The 14,220-nt window shown below is 40.1% G+C and overlaps 1 protein-coding gene across 1 annotated transcript in view; it reads left to right on the top strand.

Moving 5' to 3' along the window:
• CDH2 (cadherin 2) overlaps positions 1–14,220 on the top strand; it is a 169,089-nt gene that overhangs the window by 127,745 nt on the left and 27,124 nt on the right. The window contains exons 3-6 of the mRNA XM_058177125.1: positions 917–1,134; positions 3,414–3,560; positions 5,636–5,791; positions 6,741–6,885. Of these exons, the coding sequence (XP_058033108.1) occupies positions 917–1,134; positions 3,414–3,560; positions 5,636–5,791; positions 6,741–6,885 (666 nt within the window). The remainder of the gene's footprint in view (positions 1–916; positions 1,135–3,413; positions 3,561–5,635; positions 5,792–6,740; positions 6,886–14,220) is intronic.

Genomic DNA, 14,220 nt, shown 5'->3' on the forward strand with positions numbered 1-14,220 from the left:
CAAGAGGCAATTGAACTTTCTGTCTTTTCTTTGAAGACATTTCGCTTCTCATCCAAAAGTTTCTTCACAGAGCCAAAGGAGCTTCTTGGATGAGAAGCAAAACATCTTCAAAGAAAAAACAGAAAGTCCAGTTGCCTTTTGAAAAAGCACCTTTGGGACAACTGTGACCTAGATGACTGAGAATCTCCATAGACATGCAATTTATAGGTTCTGTACTTAAAGCTTTTTATATCTTGTGGTAGTTCTTGTTCATTTATATGGTTGTTGGTTTGACAACTTCATTGTACAGCTGGTTGCTCATAAGCAGTCATGTAAGTAGTATAGATGTAGGTCTGCTTTTCTCAAGAGTATATCGAATAATGTTAAAGTGGATTTTCAAGATTTTTTAAATTAAAATATGATATTTGTTGAGGGAGAACAATTCTTCAAATTGAGAAGCAAATCAGCAATATTGTTTACAACGAGTAGTACCCCAAAAGGTACTATATATTGTTTAAAGTATTCTTATATTTTGCATTGTTGTAATCTGGGATTTGCAAGTTAATGGTCCAAAAGATTCCAAACTTCAGGCTTTCATATTCTAGAGCAGAAAAGGTAGAATGCAATTGTTTCAGAAATATTTTGAGAAAAAATTGGAAAGTACTGATAAAACAATTATTATATAATACTTTGTTTGGTTATGAAACAAATAAAAATTATATACTCTTAAAAACTAACCTTCATATACGACTTGCATAAAACAAATCAGTGGGAGATCTTAATTAAAAATTGTATTTTGTTTTTAGTTAGCCATTGATTCATCAACATACTTAAAATTAACCAACGTTAGAGTTGACTTATCTACAACAAATTATTCAGAATATCAGGGTTTTTAAACTTTTTTTCATTATAACTGTTGTGTTTTATATATTTGCAGTAAGATTTAGAAGCTGTGAAGCAAGCAGAAAAGTCCATTTTGAAAGCAGCGCACCAGCAGATTTCAGAATTGGTGAAGATGGTGTGGTATATGCAGCTAGAAGCTTTCAGCTTTCTCCAGAACCCACTGAATTTTTCCTGTATGCCAGTGACAAAGAAACAAAAGAACAGTGGCAAGTGATCATAAAACTAGGTCTTGATCCAAAGGATTCCATAAAGGTAAAATGTCTTAATATATTTTAGAAATATATATGTGAAAGGGGTTCATAATTTATCAGTTTTGGGGAGGATTCTTACTTAATCTTATCTGTTAAATATTACTAATTTTCAAAATATTTTTTCCATCATCCCATTTCACTGAAAATATGGAAGTTGTTTACATTTAAAATTTGCCCTAGTTCAGGAGTATATTTTTAAAAGGTAAGAATTTGAATTGCAATATGTCTTTTAAATTTTAAATCCCTAGAAAGCACTCAATATTTATTCAAGCAGTTAAATCTAACCAAAAACAAATAAATAAAAAACTTGCTTTTCAGACCCATCAGTCAAGTTTATAACATTGGAACTTCAGATTTACAAATGTAGCAGGAAAAGCAATTCTGGCAGAAAGTATTGGTTTTGCTTTGTGCCTCAGTAATAAAATGTTGGGGTGTGTATGGGTGTAAATTATTCATGACTCCACTGCCACTTTAGAGAAAGGAGCCTCACTCTTGTGTAAAGTGCTCTCAGCCAAGCTAGAAAGAAGTCTTGTTCAGCCTTGCTGCCAGTAAGCATTGAATATGCACATTGTTTGGTATTCTGCTACTTGTTCTTCTAAAAAGTATACTGGATAATTTATGTCAATACATATGTCCACAGTAAAATTAACAATTATATAGGCATAAGATTGAAAATATCGGGAGAAAAAACATGGATTTGATTCATTCATGAAATTGATTTATATTAATATCCCAACATGGAACAAAGAATGAATTTACATTTAAATAATCAAGAGATAGCTCCTGAACTTGGGCAAAGACTTATAATAATAAAAACTTTCATGCTGGTAATCTTGCTTTTTCCAGAGAGTTGGAATTTGCATTGGTGTTTGCTAGACTGTGACTCTCCAAACCTGTAATCATATTTATGCAGTCACAGAGCTTGCTGTTCAGCTAGGATATCATATTTTTTTCAGCATGTTTTAACTGCATAACCAGAACGTAAGCAAGGCCAGTCTTTTAAACAAGGTCTCGAATATACCTGTTTGTGTATATTTAGTAGGACTTAGTAAGTTGTCTGCAATTTCATCTTTTTTGGGACTGTATATGTATAAATTGGGGGAGAGATACTTTAAAATTCTTGGCAGGCCAAGCTGCTTGGTTGATTGAATGCATTTGGTTTGGTGGGCCAGCATAAACTTAATTTGTTACTCTGCATTTCTAGCTCATTAGAAGCATCGGCAGCTATGTATATAGCTGGGCTTGCATATGTATATAAATGCTGGGTATTTTTTTTTCTAGGACTCTTAATACACAACCTGGTCCTGAGCACACTCACTAAAGCTTTGTTTAAAGGTCAACATATCGGTGTTTCAAACAAACAAAATACATTTCTATTTATTTATCAATAAATTACCTTAGTGCTGCAAGTCTCCAAAATGTTTCCCTATTAGATTATCTTATGTAAGGTAGTTAAGATTACTTACTCATAGTTGTTGCAAACATCTGGCTTCCATTAATGTAAAAAGAAACCATTTATTTTTTCTATTCCACATTTAACTGAAAAGATCGAATATTGTTTTAAAGGATTGAAGAAATATGTCTTTCTTTGTTTTCATCATATGCATAATAAGCAAGCTAGCAATCTGCCAGCATCAAGAAGCAAAAGCCAGAATGCTTACAGATGCAGAGAAGAATTGTTGACATCCTGCAGAGATTAATACCTACTGTGTAAAGTGGGCCATCTACAGCATCCATCATGGCTGACATAGGTTTAAAATAATTACAACATTAATTCTATGGGATTTAATAGGGTCATAAATATTTGAGACAGTCCTTACTACTATGTATTAAACTTCCTTAGAAACTCAAATTATATTTTAGCACACCCTGGTCTAAATTTAATGTACAGTAGCACATTACCTGAAGTGTAGCTCCAACTAATGAAAAATATCTAAAGGCTTACTGTTAAATTTGGAATGGTATTAACTAGGCTGCAGTTGGAACATAAAAAGTATAAGTTATAGAACTAAGATCTAATAAATTGCTTAAAACTTACACTTTCTTTCTACAGACTTCTGATAGAAAACAAAATAAGTATTATATAGATTTTTTTTTCTTATTCCACGTCATGTCATTTTGTGAGTTTGGGGGGTTATACATTGTCTTTGGAAGCCTTATTTTTTATAATTTAAATCTTTGTTCATTATGTAAATGTATTTAAATATTTGTATGCTGCTTTTTATTTGAAAAACCTTAAGCATCTAATCTGTACTAATTTTCATTATCTATAATTGCAAGGAACAAAAGAAAATGGAAGACATTGTATTTCCTAGACAACAAAATAAACACAGTGGCCATCTGCAAAGACAGAAGAGAGATTGGGTTATCCCTCCAATCAATTTGCCAGAAAACTCCAGAGGGCCATTTCCTCAGGAATTAGTTAGGGTAAGACAGAGAACAGAAAGGAGTTTAATAATGGTTTTCTTTATCAAAGAGCTGAGATAAAAAATATTTTATATATTCTTATCAAACATGAAACCAGGTTATAAACATGTAAAGGAAAAAAGTAAACCAAATATGAGAATTTTTGTTGTTGTATTTCTAGGCAGTTCTCTTCTCAGTAGAAACCTTTTAGAAGTAATCCCACTAAAATTATCTGTACTGTCAATAGAAGAAGGGAAGAAATATGAAAAAATAAGAAAAGGGGTTTTTTTTGTGCAAGTATACTATTAATGGCTTATCAATATGACAAATATTGTTATCCAGATTTTAAAAAATCAAAAGGATACTGAATTCTGATAGAATGTAAAAGACAAATTGTTATAGAGTAACCCTTAAGATTAACAATATCTGTTTAATGGACTTTGTTTATAACCAATAAAAAATTTTCCGGTATTATTTCAAAATAAAGGAAAAAGTTCTATGTATTCATTTGCTTTAATATAAGCCATTTGTAAAATAATATCATTTATAGAGATAACAGACATTCACATTTGTGTGGTTTTTCCCTCAAATAGGCTTTAAATTAAGGATCAGTGGTGGGTTGCTACCAATTCGCCCAAGTTCAGGCGAACCGGCAGCAGGAGGCTCCGCCTGGATGTCATCAAATATGCTCTGCACATGTGCAGAAGTTTTTGCGCATGCGCAGAAGTAGTGTCCAGGCAAACTGGTAGCAAAGGTAACTGAAACCCACCACTGGTAAGGATATACACATTTATTTTATGTTCAATTCATATTTTCTGTTGAATGGTTGTTGGCATGATTCGATTTAAATTATAGTAAGATGGGAGGGGTATCAATTTAATAAATATTGTTTTTATATTTAAAAAATAGAAGATTTATTTTATTTATTTATTTATTTATTTATTTATTAATCGTATTTGTATACCGCCCTATCTCCCGGAGGACTCAGGGCGGTTCACAGGCAAGTAAAAAACATATATGTACAAATTAAGATAACCATTAAAAAACTTATTCTAAAAGCCAAATTATTAAAAAATAGTATAAATATTAAAACCAATTAAAACCACTATAAATTTAAAATCTAGTCCAGTCCTGCGCAGATGAATAAATGTGTTTTAAGCTCACGACGGAAGGTTCGGAGGTCCGGAAGTTGACGGAGTCCTGGGGGGAGTTCGTTCCAGAGGGTGGGAGCCCCCACAGAGAAAGCCCTTCCCCTGGGCGTCGCCAGACGACACTGCCTAGCTGACGGCACCCTGAGGAGTCCCTCTCTGTGAGAGCGCACGGGTCGGTGAGAAGATGAGAAAGAGTTAGCCTAGGAGAACAACACAAATTCTTATGTCCAGAAGAAGCAGTACAAAATGGCCAGTTGATGTGCCACTGATTCTGTTTAGGCATAAGCAAAATTGGGATAATAGATCAATGGCAGAATGGGAGACATAGTGGCTGCTCGATGGAGACAGACTGGGAGAGGTTAATCTCAAGAAGACTTTCTGTCACCACTACTGTTTGTTATTGCATTGATTTCTTTTTCGACAATACTGATCAAGTCAGGCCATGGCTATCAAACATCAAAAACATCTACTAAGCTATCCTACTTTAGTCCTCTTTACATGGATTGATGATGTATGGAAAAACACCGTCTGGAGTAGAATCTTTACTCAGCACTGTCTGAACTGTAATATTGGAGTTTCTTTGGTGGGAGGAACAATTTCCAGTCCTCTCATGCTTTGTAACAGAACAGGCAATTTAGTTTGTTACCATGGTTGAATTTCCTTTGATAATAATACTTGATAAATATATATTAGGCATTCTGTAGATTGCAGGTGCCGGCACTACCCTTTGTATTAGTAAGAAGTCCAGTGCAGTTCATGTTAAAAAAAAGTTAACTTGCTAATTTTTGCAATTAAAACAATAAGCTAGATAAGAAAATGTAAAAGATTTCTATGGCTGTTTTGGTGGGCTGTGCATGCATGTGCATATTGATAGATTTATTTTAAGCATCTGGCACTTCTAAATATTTTTATATTTAACAAACTCACCATCTTCTTGGTATATAGATCAGATCTGATCGTGATAAAAGCCTTTCCCTACGATACAGCGTTACTGGTCCAGGTGCTGATCAGCCTCCAACTGGTATCTTTATCATCAATCCCATTTCAGGTCAACTATCAGTGACAAAACCATTAGATCGGGAGCAAATAGCTTCTTTTCATGTAAGTTTTTAACTAACTAAAGAATAAAGTTTAAAATCAAATATCTTATCTAGAATTATTTTCTCCGTTATAGATTTAAAGTTCTGTAAATGGAATTACTTGGCTAGTTTAACAACTCAGGTTTAATTTAATGAATTAGATAAAAGAAGCAAAATGAGAAACTCTTATTATATTTTCTTTCAATTTCCAGTTACAAATTCAATCACATAATTTAGAAAAAATGTTTTTAATGAGAAAGCTTTATATGAGTATTAAATGGTGACAGTTATTTCAGAAATAAAAAAATAAAATTACCATGAGATATTTTTTTAATTGAGTAGTACATTTAAATATAAACACCTTTGGGGATTAAATTAATTGCAGAAGAGAAAATAGATAAGAGGGTGCATGGATAAATGGATTACTAGAAAAACATTTCATGTTTGATAAATATTATAAACTGTGAAAAGTGAAAGAGAAGGACATCTGAAGCAGCCCAACATGCTGTCTAATTGTTGTAGCTTCTGGCAGCAGACTCCACTGATAAATTTTGCTTTTGGTGAAAAAGTATTTTCTTGAGCTATCTTACAAATTAGTCTCATTTAATTATTTTCATTCTAGTATTATGATAAGGAGATTTTTTTTTCTACCTTCAGCTAATTCCGCCTGATCCTCTTCCTTTTCCTTCCTTCTTTCCACCCTTTCTCCTTCCCAGCATGACATTTTTTTTTAACTGCTCAGAAATGTCTTATCTTGTTTTGCTAATTTTAGGCATTATGAGGCTTTGGTAATACAGGATACTACTTTTTAAAATCTGTCAAGTGTTTGAAAAACCAAAAGAGGATAACAAAAGAAGATAAAATAAATCATGTTTAAAATCTGTTTAAAATGTCCTGCCAGTAACAACAATTATCTTGTCTGATGATACCTGTTGCAGGTTTTTCTGAGTTTTTAAAAACATCTTTTGCAGCTAAGGGCACATGCCGTAGATGTAAATGGGAATCAGGTGGAAAATCCCATTGATATCGTTATTAATGTCATTGATATGAATGATAATAGACCTGAATTCCTACATCAGGTTTGGAATGGGACAGTCCCAGAAGGATCAAAACCAGGTAAAATATTAGAAACTTAATTGGTCATTTATTTTATATTAAATATTAAGATACATATTTTAATATTGTACAACATTTTAAATATATAATTTAATTTACACAGTCTAAGGAAGTATATAAAAATTCAATGACTCAAAATAGCTTAATTCAATTCACCTGATTTGACATGACAAATTTGTCCACAAGGGTAACCAGGTCTGGATCTTGATTCAGAGATCTGAAATTCCATGTTCGCTGGTATTGATGATAAGAAATAAACATAATTATTTCTGAGGTAATTACTACTTTAGCACAAATTTGACACAAATCAAATGATCTACTTTATGTATTCTTTCTATTCTAAATATCTGTTTGGTATGCCATTCTCCAATAGAATTGCAATTGCCTAGGTTTGTTGTCTTTTTTGTAATTTTGCAAATTTTATTTAATTGATATTTGTTTTTGTTCCATACTTAGTTGTAAAGATGATGACAGTGATAGTCATGATATTATTATGTTATATTACCAGATAGTTCTTTCTTGATTTGATAGTTTGGACTGTCTGATCCTTCCCAAAGATTTAGAATGACTAAATATATAATTGTAAGATATTCGCTGTTCCACTTAATGCAACATTTTGTAATTATGAGTTATCCATACCTAAATGCTTTCCAGACCTTTTGTTGTTATGGTTGGTCACACAGTCAACCGGATTTGGCATTTTTATCATATATTGAGAACTTTCCAAGGATCTGGTAGATGATGTATGGTGGTGTTGCTTTTTATTTTTGTTGTTTATTCTTCTTACTATTATTAGAAAATTGACGCTTGACTCCAAAGTTTGTGATAACACAATCATGGCAATATAATAGTGAATTACAGTACAAAGAAACAGATTGAGAAATGGAAGGCATGTAGTCTGAACAAAAAAAATAACACAGGCCTAACATTGGTATAGTCAAAGATTTATTATGGTATTGTAATATTAAAAAGGATTCTTAATATACTATTATTACCATCATGCTGCAAATATGATGATGGATAGCTACTGAGGGAAGAACAGTTGGCCTAAAATCATTTAGTGAGATAGTTAGAAAAAAGAATTTCTTAATTGTATTTCTGAATCTTAACTATCAAGCAACATTCCAGAAATTCTTTAACTATATCCAGTGTATTAGCAAATAAAACTGTATCCATCAGATTTTCTATGTTTTTGCAATAGCCTGACTAGCAAATCAACTGTATTATGTTACAATATCTCCTGCAATTGAAGGAGATGCAGAAAGAAGGCATAGATGTAAGAACTGTCTTGCTGTTTTGTGCAGTTTTATCAGCCCATTGAGAAGGATAAAATTAGGCAACTTGATTGGAACTATGCTTTATTGATACAGGCTATTGTTATAGACTCTTGAAAGTCTAATAGCATTTTCCCTTCCCTCTCTCTTACACTCAGCCATTATGTTTTCTCCTTTTTTTAATGCATGCACATTCACTCTCGCATTAAATTTGAAAATGTATAGTCAGTCATGGCAATAGACAGTAAGATTAAGTTAGATTAGAACTGGGGAAACCATATTCTGCCATGGAAATACCAGGTAGGCTTTGGGTCAATTATTTTGTCTTGGATCAATCAATCTTACAGTTGTGAATAAAAACTGGAAAGAGTGAATTATATTTATGTCTTCAGCTTTTAGAATAACATTTGGATAGAAATCAAACAAACAAACACATTGATGTAGCAATGTAGAGTATACATGTAGATTTGAACATCTATTTAAACTTAATTTCTTGTAATTTGCTGGTATGCTATATTGTCCAGAACATATATCAACAACTTCAACATTTAAAAAACTCAAAATCATAGTTTGAGTACTTAAATTTGGATTTTGGATCCTAAATTGCTATTCTGAAAGGAAATATTGAATTAACGAAAACTGAAAGATATATATGCTTCATAATACAGTAGAAACAAAATGTTTCTTTAAACTTCAGTAGACAAATTGTTTGCCTGAGTAGATGGTGAAATTATATTAGCAAGGAAATTTAAAAGTGTGATTAATAGTCAGCAAGTAGATCCACAGAGAAATCTGTTTCTGACTTATATAAAAGAATTTTTGATTAACTCTTAACTTGGAGGAATAACTTATGGTTTATGTATACAGTATATTCTGATGAATATTAAACAAAATAAAGAATGGATTATTTTTTTCAAATGTGATGGTTGATAATCCAGTGATTTATGTGGATTTTAATAGAGTTTAATGGTTTTCTTTCAGTATGCCAGACTTCGTTTGAAATTTTATGTTGAATAAATGTTTACTCTCCTATCCTTTAATACTCAGTCCTGGAGCATGGTCAAATTTGTCCTGAGTGTATACTAGAGGTTACACACTCTTTTTAATTGGTGTGTTCTTTCATGGCTTTTTTAAAACAGATTATATCTCATCACATTTATTTATTTATTTATTTATTTATTCATATTTATATACCGTCCTATCTCCCTAAGGACTCAGGGCGGTTCACAGGCAGTTAAAATACATATAAATACAGATTAAAACGACAATTAAAAAACTTATTCTAAAGCCCAAATCATTAAAAACAGTATAAATAATAAAAAACCCCTTAAAACCAATTACCGTATATACTCGAATATAAGCCGATCCGAGTATAAGCCGAGGTCCCCAATTTTACCCCAAAAACTGGGGTAAACTGGGGACTCGAGTATAAGCCGAGGGTGGGAAATGAGGCACCTACCGGTTGGGGAAACCCTCCCTCCCTCAGCTGAGAAGGCTGGCGGCTCCCCCGCCCCGCCCTCTCACTGCACCGGCAGGGCTTCCCCGCCCCGTCCGGTAAAATGTGAAAAAAAGAAGAAAAAAAAAACTCGAGTATAAGCCGTATATACTCGAGTATAAGCCGAGGGGCTTAAAAAAAAAAAAAACTGGAGTATAAGCCGTATAGACCCGAGTATAAGCCGAGGGGACGTTTTTCAGCACAAAAAACGTGCTGAAAAACTCGGCTTATACTCGAGTATATACGGTACTTTAAAACCTAATCCAGTCCCGCGCAGATGAATAAGTATGTTTTAAGCTCGCGACGAAAGGTTCGGAGGTCTGGAAGTTGACGAAGTCCTGGAGGGAGTTCGTTCCAGAGGGTGGGAGCCCCCACAGAGAAGGCCCTTCGCCTGGGTGTCGCCAGACGGCACTGCCTAGCTGACGGCACCCTGAGGAGTCCCTCTCTGTGAGAGCGCACGGGTCGGTGAGAGGTATTTGGTAGCAGTAGGCGGTCCCGTAAATAACCCGGCCCTATGCCATGGAGCGCTTTAAAGATTGTCACCAGCACCTTGAAGCGCACCCGGAAGGCCACAGGTAGCCAGTGCAGTCTGCGCAGGAGAGGTGTCACACGGGAGCCACGAGGGGCTCCCTCTATCACCCGCGCAGCCGCATTCTGGACTAACTGAAGCCTCCGGATGCCCCTCAAGGGAAGCCCCATGTAGAGAGCATTGCAGTAATCCAGGCGAGACGTCACGAGGGCGTGGGTGACCGTGCATAAGGCATCCCGGTCTAGAAAGGGGCGCAACTGGCGCACCAGGCGAACCTGGTGGAAAGCTTTCCCGGAGACGGCCGTCAAATGGTCTTCAAAAGACAGCTGTTCATCCAGGAGAACGCCCAGATTGCGCACCCTCTCCATCGGGGCCAGTGACTCGCCCCCAACAGTCAGCCGAGGACTCAGCTGACTGTACCGGGATGCCGGTATCCACAGCCACTCTGTCTTGGAAGGATTGAGCTTGAGCCTGTTTCTCCCCATCCAGACCCGTACGGCTTCCAAATACCGGGACAGCACTTCGATAGCTTCATTGGGGTGGCCCGGTGTGGAAAAGTACAGCTGGGTGTCATCAGCGTACAGCTGGTACCTCACACCGAAGCCACTGATGATCTCACCCAGCGGCTTTATGTAGATGTTGAACAGAAGGGGCGAGAGAATCGACCCCTGCGGCACCCCACAAGTGAGGCGCCTCGGGGCCGACCTCTGCCCCCCTGTCAACACCGTCTGCGACCGGTCGGAGAGATAGGAGGAGAACCACCGATAAATGTTGCCTCCCACTCCCAATCCCTCCAACCGGCGCAGCAGGATACCATGGTCGATGGTATCGAAAGCCGCTGAGAGGTCTAATAGGACCAGGACAGAGGAACAACCCCTATCCCTGGCCCTCCAGAGATCATCCATCAACGCGACCAAAGCCGTCTCCGTGCTGTAACCGGGCCGGAAACCGGACTGGAACGGGTCCAGATAGACAGCTTCATCCAGGTGCAGGGGAAACTGATATGCCACCATACTCTCTACAACCTTCGCGGCGGGTTGGAGACCGGACGATAATTACCTAAAACAGCGGGTCAGGAGGGCTTCTTGAGGAGGGGTTTCACCACCGCCTCTTTCAAGGCGGCCGGAAAGACTCCTCCAACAAGGAGGCACTCATGTCGCCTGGAGCCAGCCTCGTGTCACCTCCTGAGTGGCCAGCACCAACCAGGAGGGCACGGGTCCAATAAACACGTGGTGGCATTCAGCCTACCCAGCAACCTGTCCATGTCCTCGGAGCCACAGGGTCAAACTCATCCCAAAAATATCACCAAGACCACCCTCAGACGCCTCATCTGAATCGCCGCAATTTTGGTCTAAACCGTCTCGAAGCTGAACGATTTTATCGTATAGATAACCGTTAAACTCCTCAGCACGTCCCTGCAACGGGTCATCCCGCTCCCCCTGGTGAAGGAGGGAACGGGTCACCCGAAACAGGGCGGCTGGGCGGTTATCTGCCGACGCAATGAGGGAGGAGGCGTAGCAACGCCTCGCTTCCCTCAGTGCCACCAGGTAGGTCCTAGTATAGGACCTAACTAGTGTCCGATCAGCCTCTAAACGGCTAGACCTCCAGGAGCTCTCTAGGCGTCTTCTCCGGCGTTTCATCCCCCTCAGCTCCTCGGAGAACCAAGGAGCCGGTTGGGATCTGCGCCGGGTCAGAGGCCGCAGAGGCACGACACGGTCTAAAGCCCCAGCCACAGCCCGTTGCCAGGCTGCGGCTAGTTCCTCTGCCGTGCTGTGAGCCAGACCCTCAGGAAGTGGCCCAAGCTCTCCGGGTCCATCAGGCGCCTGGGACGGAACCAACGTTGTGGTTCCGTCTCCCTGCGGTGGTGAGTGGCGGTCAGAAATTCCAGGCGAAGGAGAGAGTGATCTGATCATGACAAAGGTTCTATGACTAAATCTCTCAAATCCAGATCCTTCAACCACTGACCAGAGATAAAAATAAGGTCCAGAGTGCCACCCCCGATGTGAGTGGGGCCATCCACTACTTGAGTCAGGTCCAAGGCCGTCATGGAAGCCATGAACTCCCGAGCCACTGTCGATGACGAGCCGGCAGATGGCAAGTTAAAGTCCCCCATGACTAAGAGTCTGGGGGTCTCCACTGCCACCCCGGCAAGCACCTCCAGGAGCTCGGGCAGGGCAGCTGTCACGCAGCAAGGAGCCAGGTACGTGACCAGCAAGCCCATCTGACACCTATGACCCCATCTCACAAAGAGGGATTCACACCCGGCAATCTGAGGTACAGTGGTCTCCCTCGGCTCTAGACTCTCTTTAATAGCAACCGCAACCCCCCCACCCCTACCCTGGGCCCTCGGCTGATGGAATGCACGGAAACCCGGTGGGCACATTTCGACCAGGGGCACGCCCCCTTCGGTGCCCAACCAGGTCTCCGTAACGCCTATAAGATCCGCGGCGCCCCCCTGAATAAGATCGTATATTAGGGGGGCCTTATTGGCCACAGACCGTGCGTTGCATAACATCAGACGAAGGCCCAGGCTCTGAGGGTCTTGACCATCCGGGGAACGGGAAAAGTCAGAGGGATCGGGGCACGCGATCGCTTGCAAACATCGAACGCGTGACCCTCTAGACCGATACGATCCCCCCCTTCCGCCATATCTGCCCCTCCCACTTACCGTGCAAATGGAACCACCCTCACAAAAAGGAACACATTCCCCCCCCATAACCTCCTAAATAATCTAAATAATTACTAAATAATCGCCACGAGCCCGCGCAGGGACTAGTTTCCCTCCCGACGGGTTACCCCCAACACCCTCCCTAACCCTCCCACCCCTTAAAAATGCCCTATCTAAAAAACCCCAAAGGCTCTTTCTCTTCGCATGCCACCTCTGTGGGTCTCAAGACCCGTCATTGAGGCCGGCCTTAGGTAAAGTAACAGGCCGTTCCCACGAGGCGGGGGCACCTCGCAGGCGCAAGAGTTCGGATCTAGAATAGCACATGCAATAAACAATAAAAGTCAGCAGAAAATAGATTGTCCCAGACTAACAGAGATGTTAACAGAGATGTTCTCATGAGGTAGCTCTCTAATTAGGATCCAGATATAAGATGACGTAAGATGTAAAAATGGACAGTCAGTCTCCATGGTACAAATGGGATATAAGATGTAACATATGGCATATAAGATGTAAAATATATTCTAACCATCAGACCCATGGTACGGTCCTGGTAAGTCCATACTCCAGAACTAATAGTCCAGGACTTGAATAGCATAATCTGTCCAGAAAAAATATCCGGGTCCCAAAAAGAGGGGGGGGAGGGAAAGGCGCTCCATAGCTGCCATCCAAGCCGCCTTCCAAGTCCATCGCTGTCTCCAGATGGAACTCCCAACAACTCCCAGCAGCTCCCAGAACTCCAGTCCGACTCCAATATGGCCCAGCAACAGCTCCCAAAGAGATCACAAAGTGCCCAGAGGATGTTATACGTCCCAAAACCCCCAACAAACGGGGGAAGGGAGAGGGCGCGGCCGACATCGCCGCTATTAGGGAGCCAGACCAAACCAGGCCAAAAAGGCGGCCAAAACGTCCTCCTCCTCCCCGATATCGAAGGGGGCGCCGTTGTCCTTGCGCCATTGTCCTTGCGACAGGAGAGATCTTATGGCAGGAAAGCCAGGCCCAAAAAATAGGCCAGACCGCCCTCCTTACCTCCGGTATCGCCCCCTCCCTCCGATATCGAGGGGACCGCCGTTATTGATATCAGGAGAGTCCTTAGGAATCCTTAAGATAGAAACAGGGGGAGCAAGCGAGGAAAGCTGAGGGGGGGCCGGCTCGCCAACCAAAACGCCGACCACAACGCCGCCTCCTCCCGGACGCCTCCTCCTCCCGGACATCCAAAATGGCCGCCGTCATACGCCGATCGCCCTCCCGGCCCGTTCTCAGCAGCCGCGGGTCCTAAAAGATCCACAGACCTCTCCCGCGGCTGCGAGGAAGATCTTCTACTGGGCCGGGGGGCGAAAACAGCTAAACGAACGGCCACGACGATGCCATC

Source organism: Ahaetulla prasina, chromosome 3, assembly GCF_028640845.1.
Source record: "Ahaetulla prasina isolate Xishuangbanna chromosome 3, ASM2864084v1, whole genome shotgun sequence".
NCBI classification, from domain to species: Eukaryota; Metazoa; Chordata; class Lepidosauria; order Squamata; family Colubridae; genus Ahaetulla; species Ahaetulla prasina.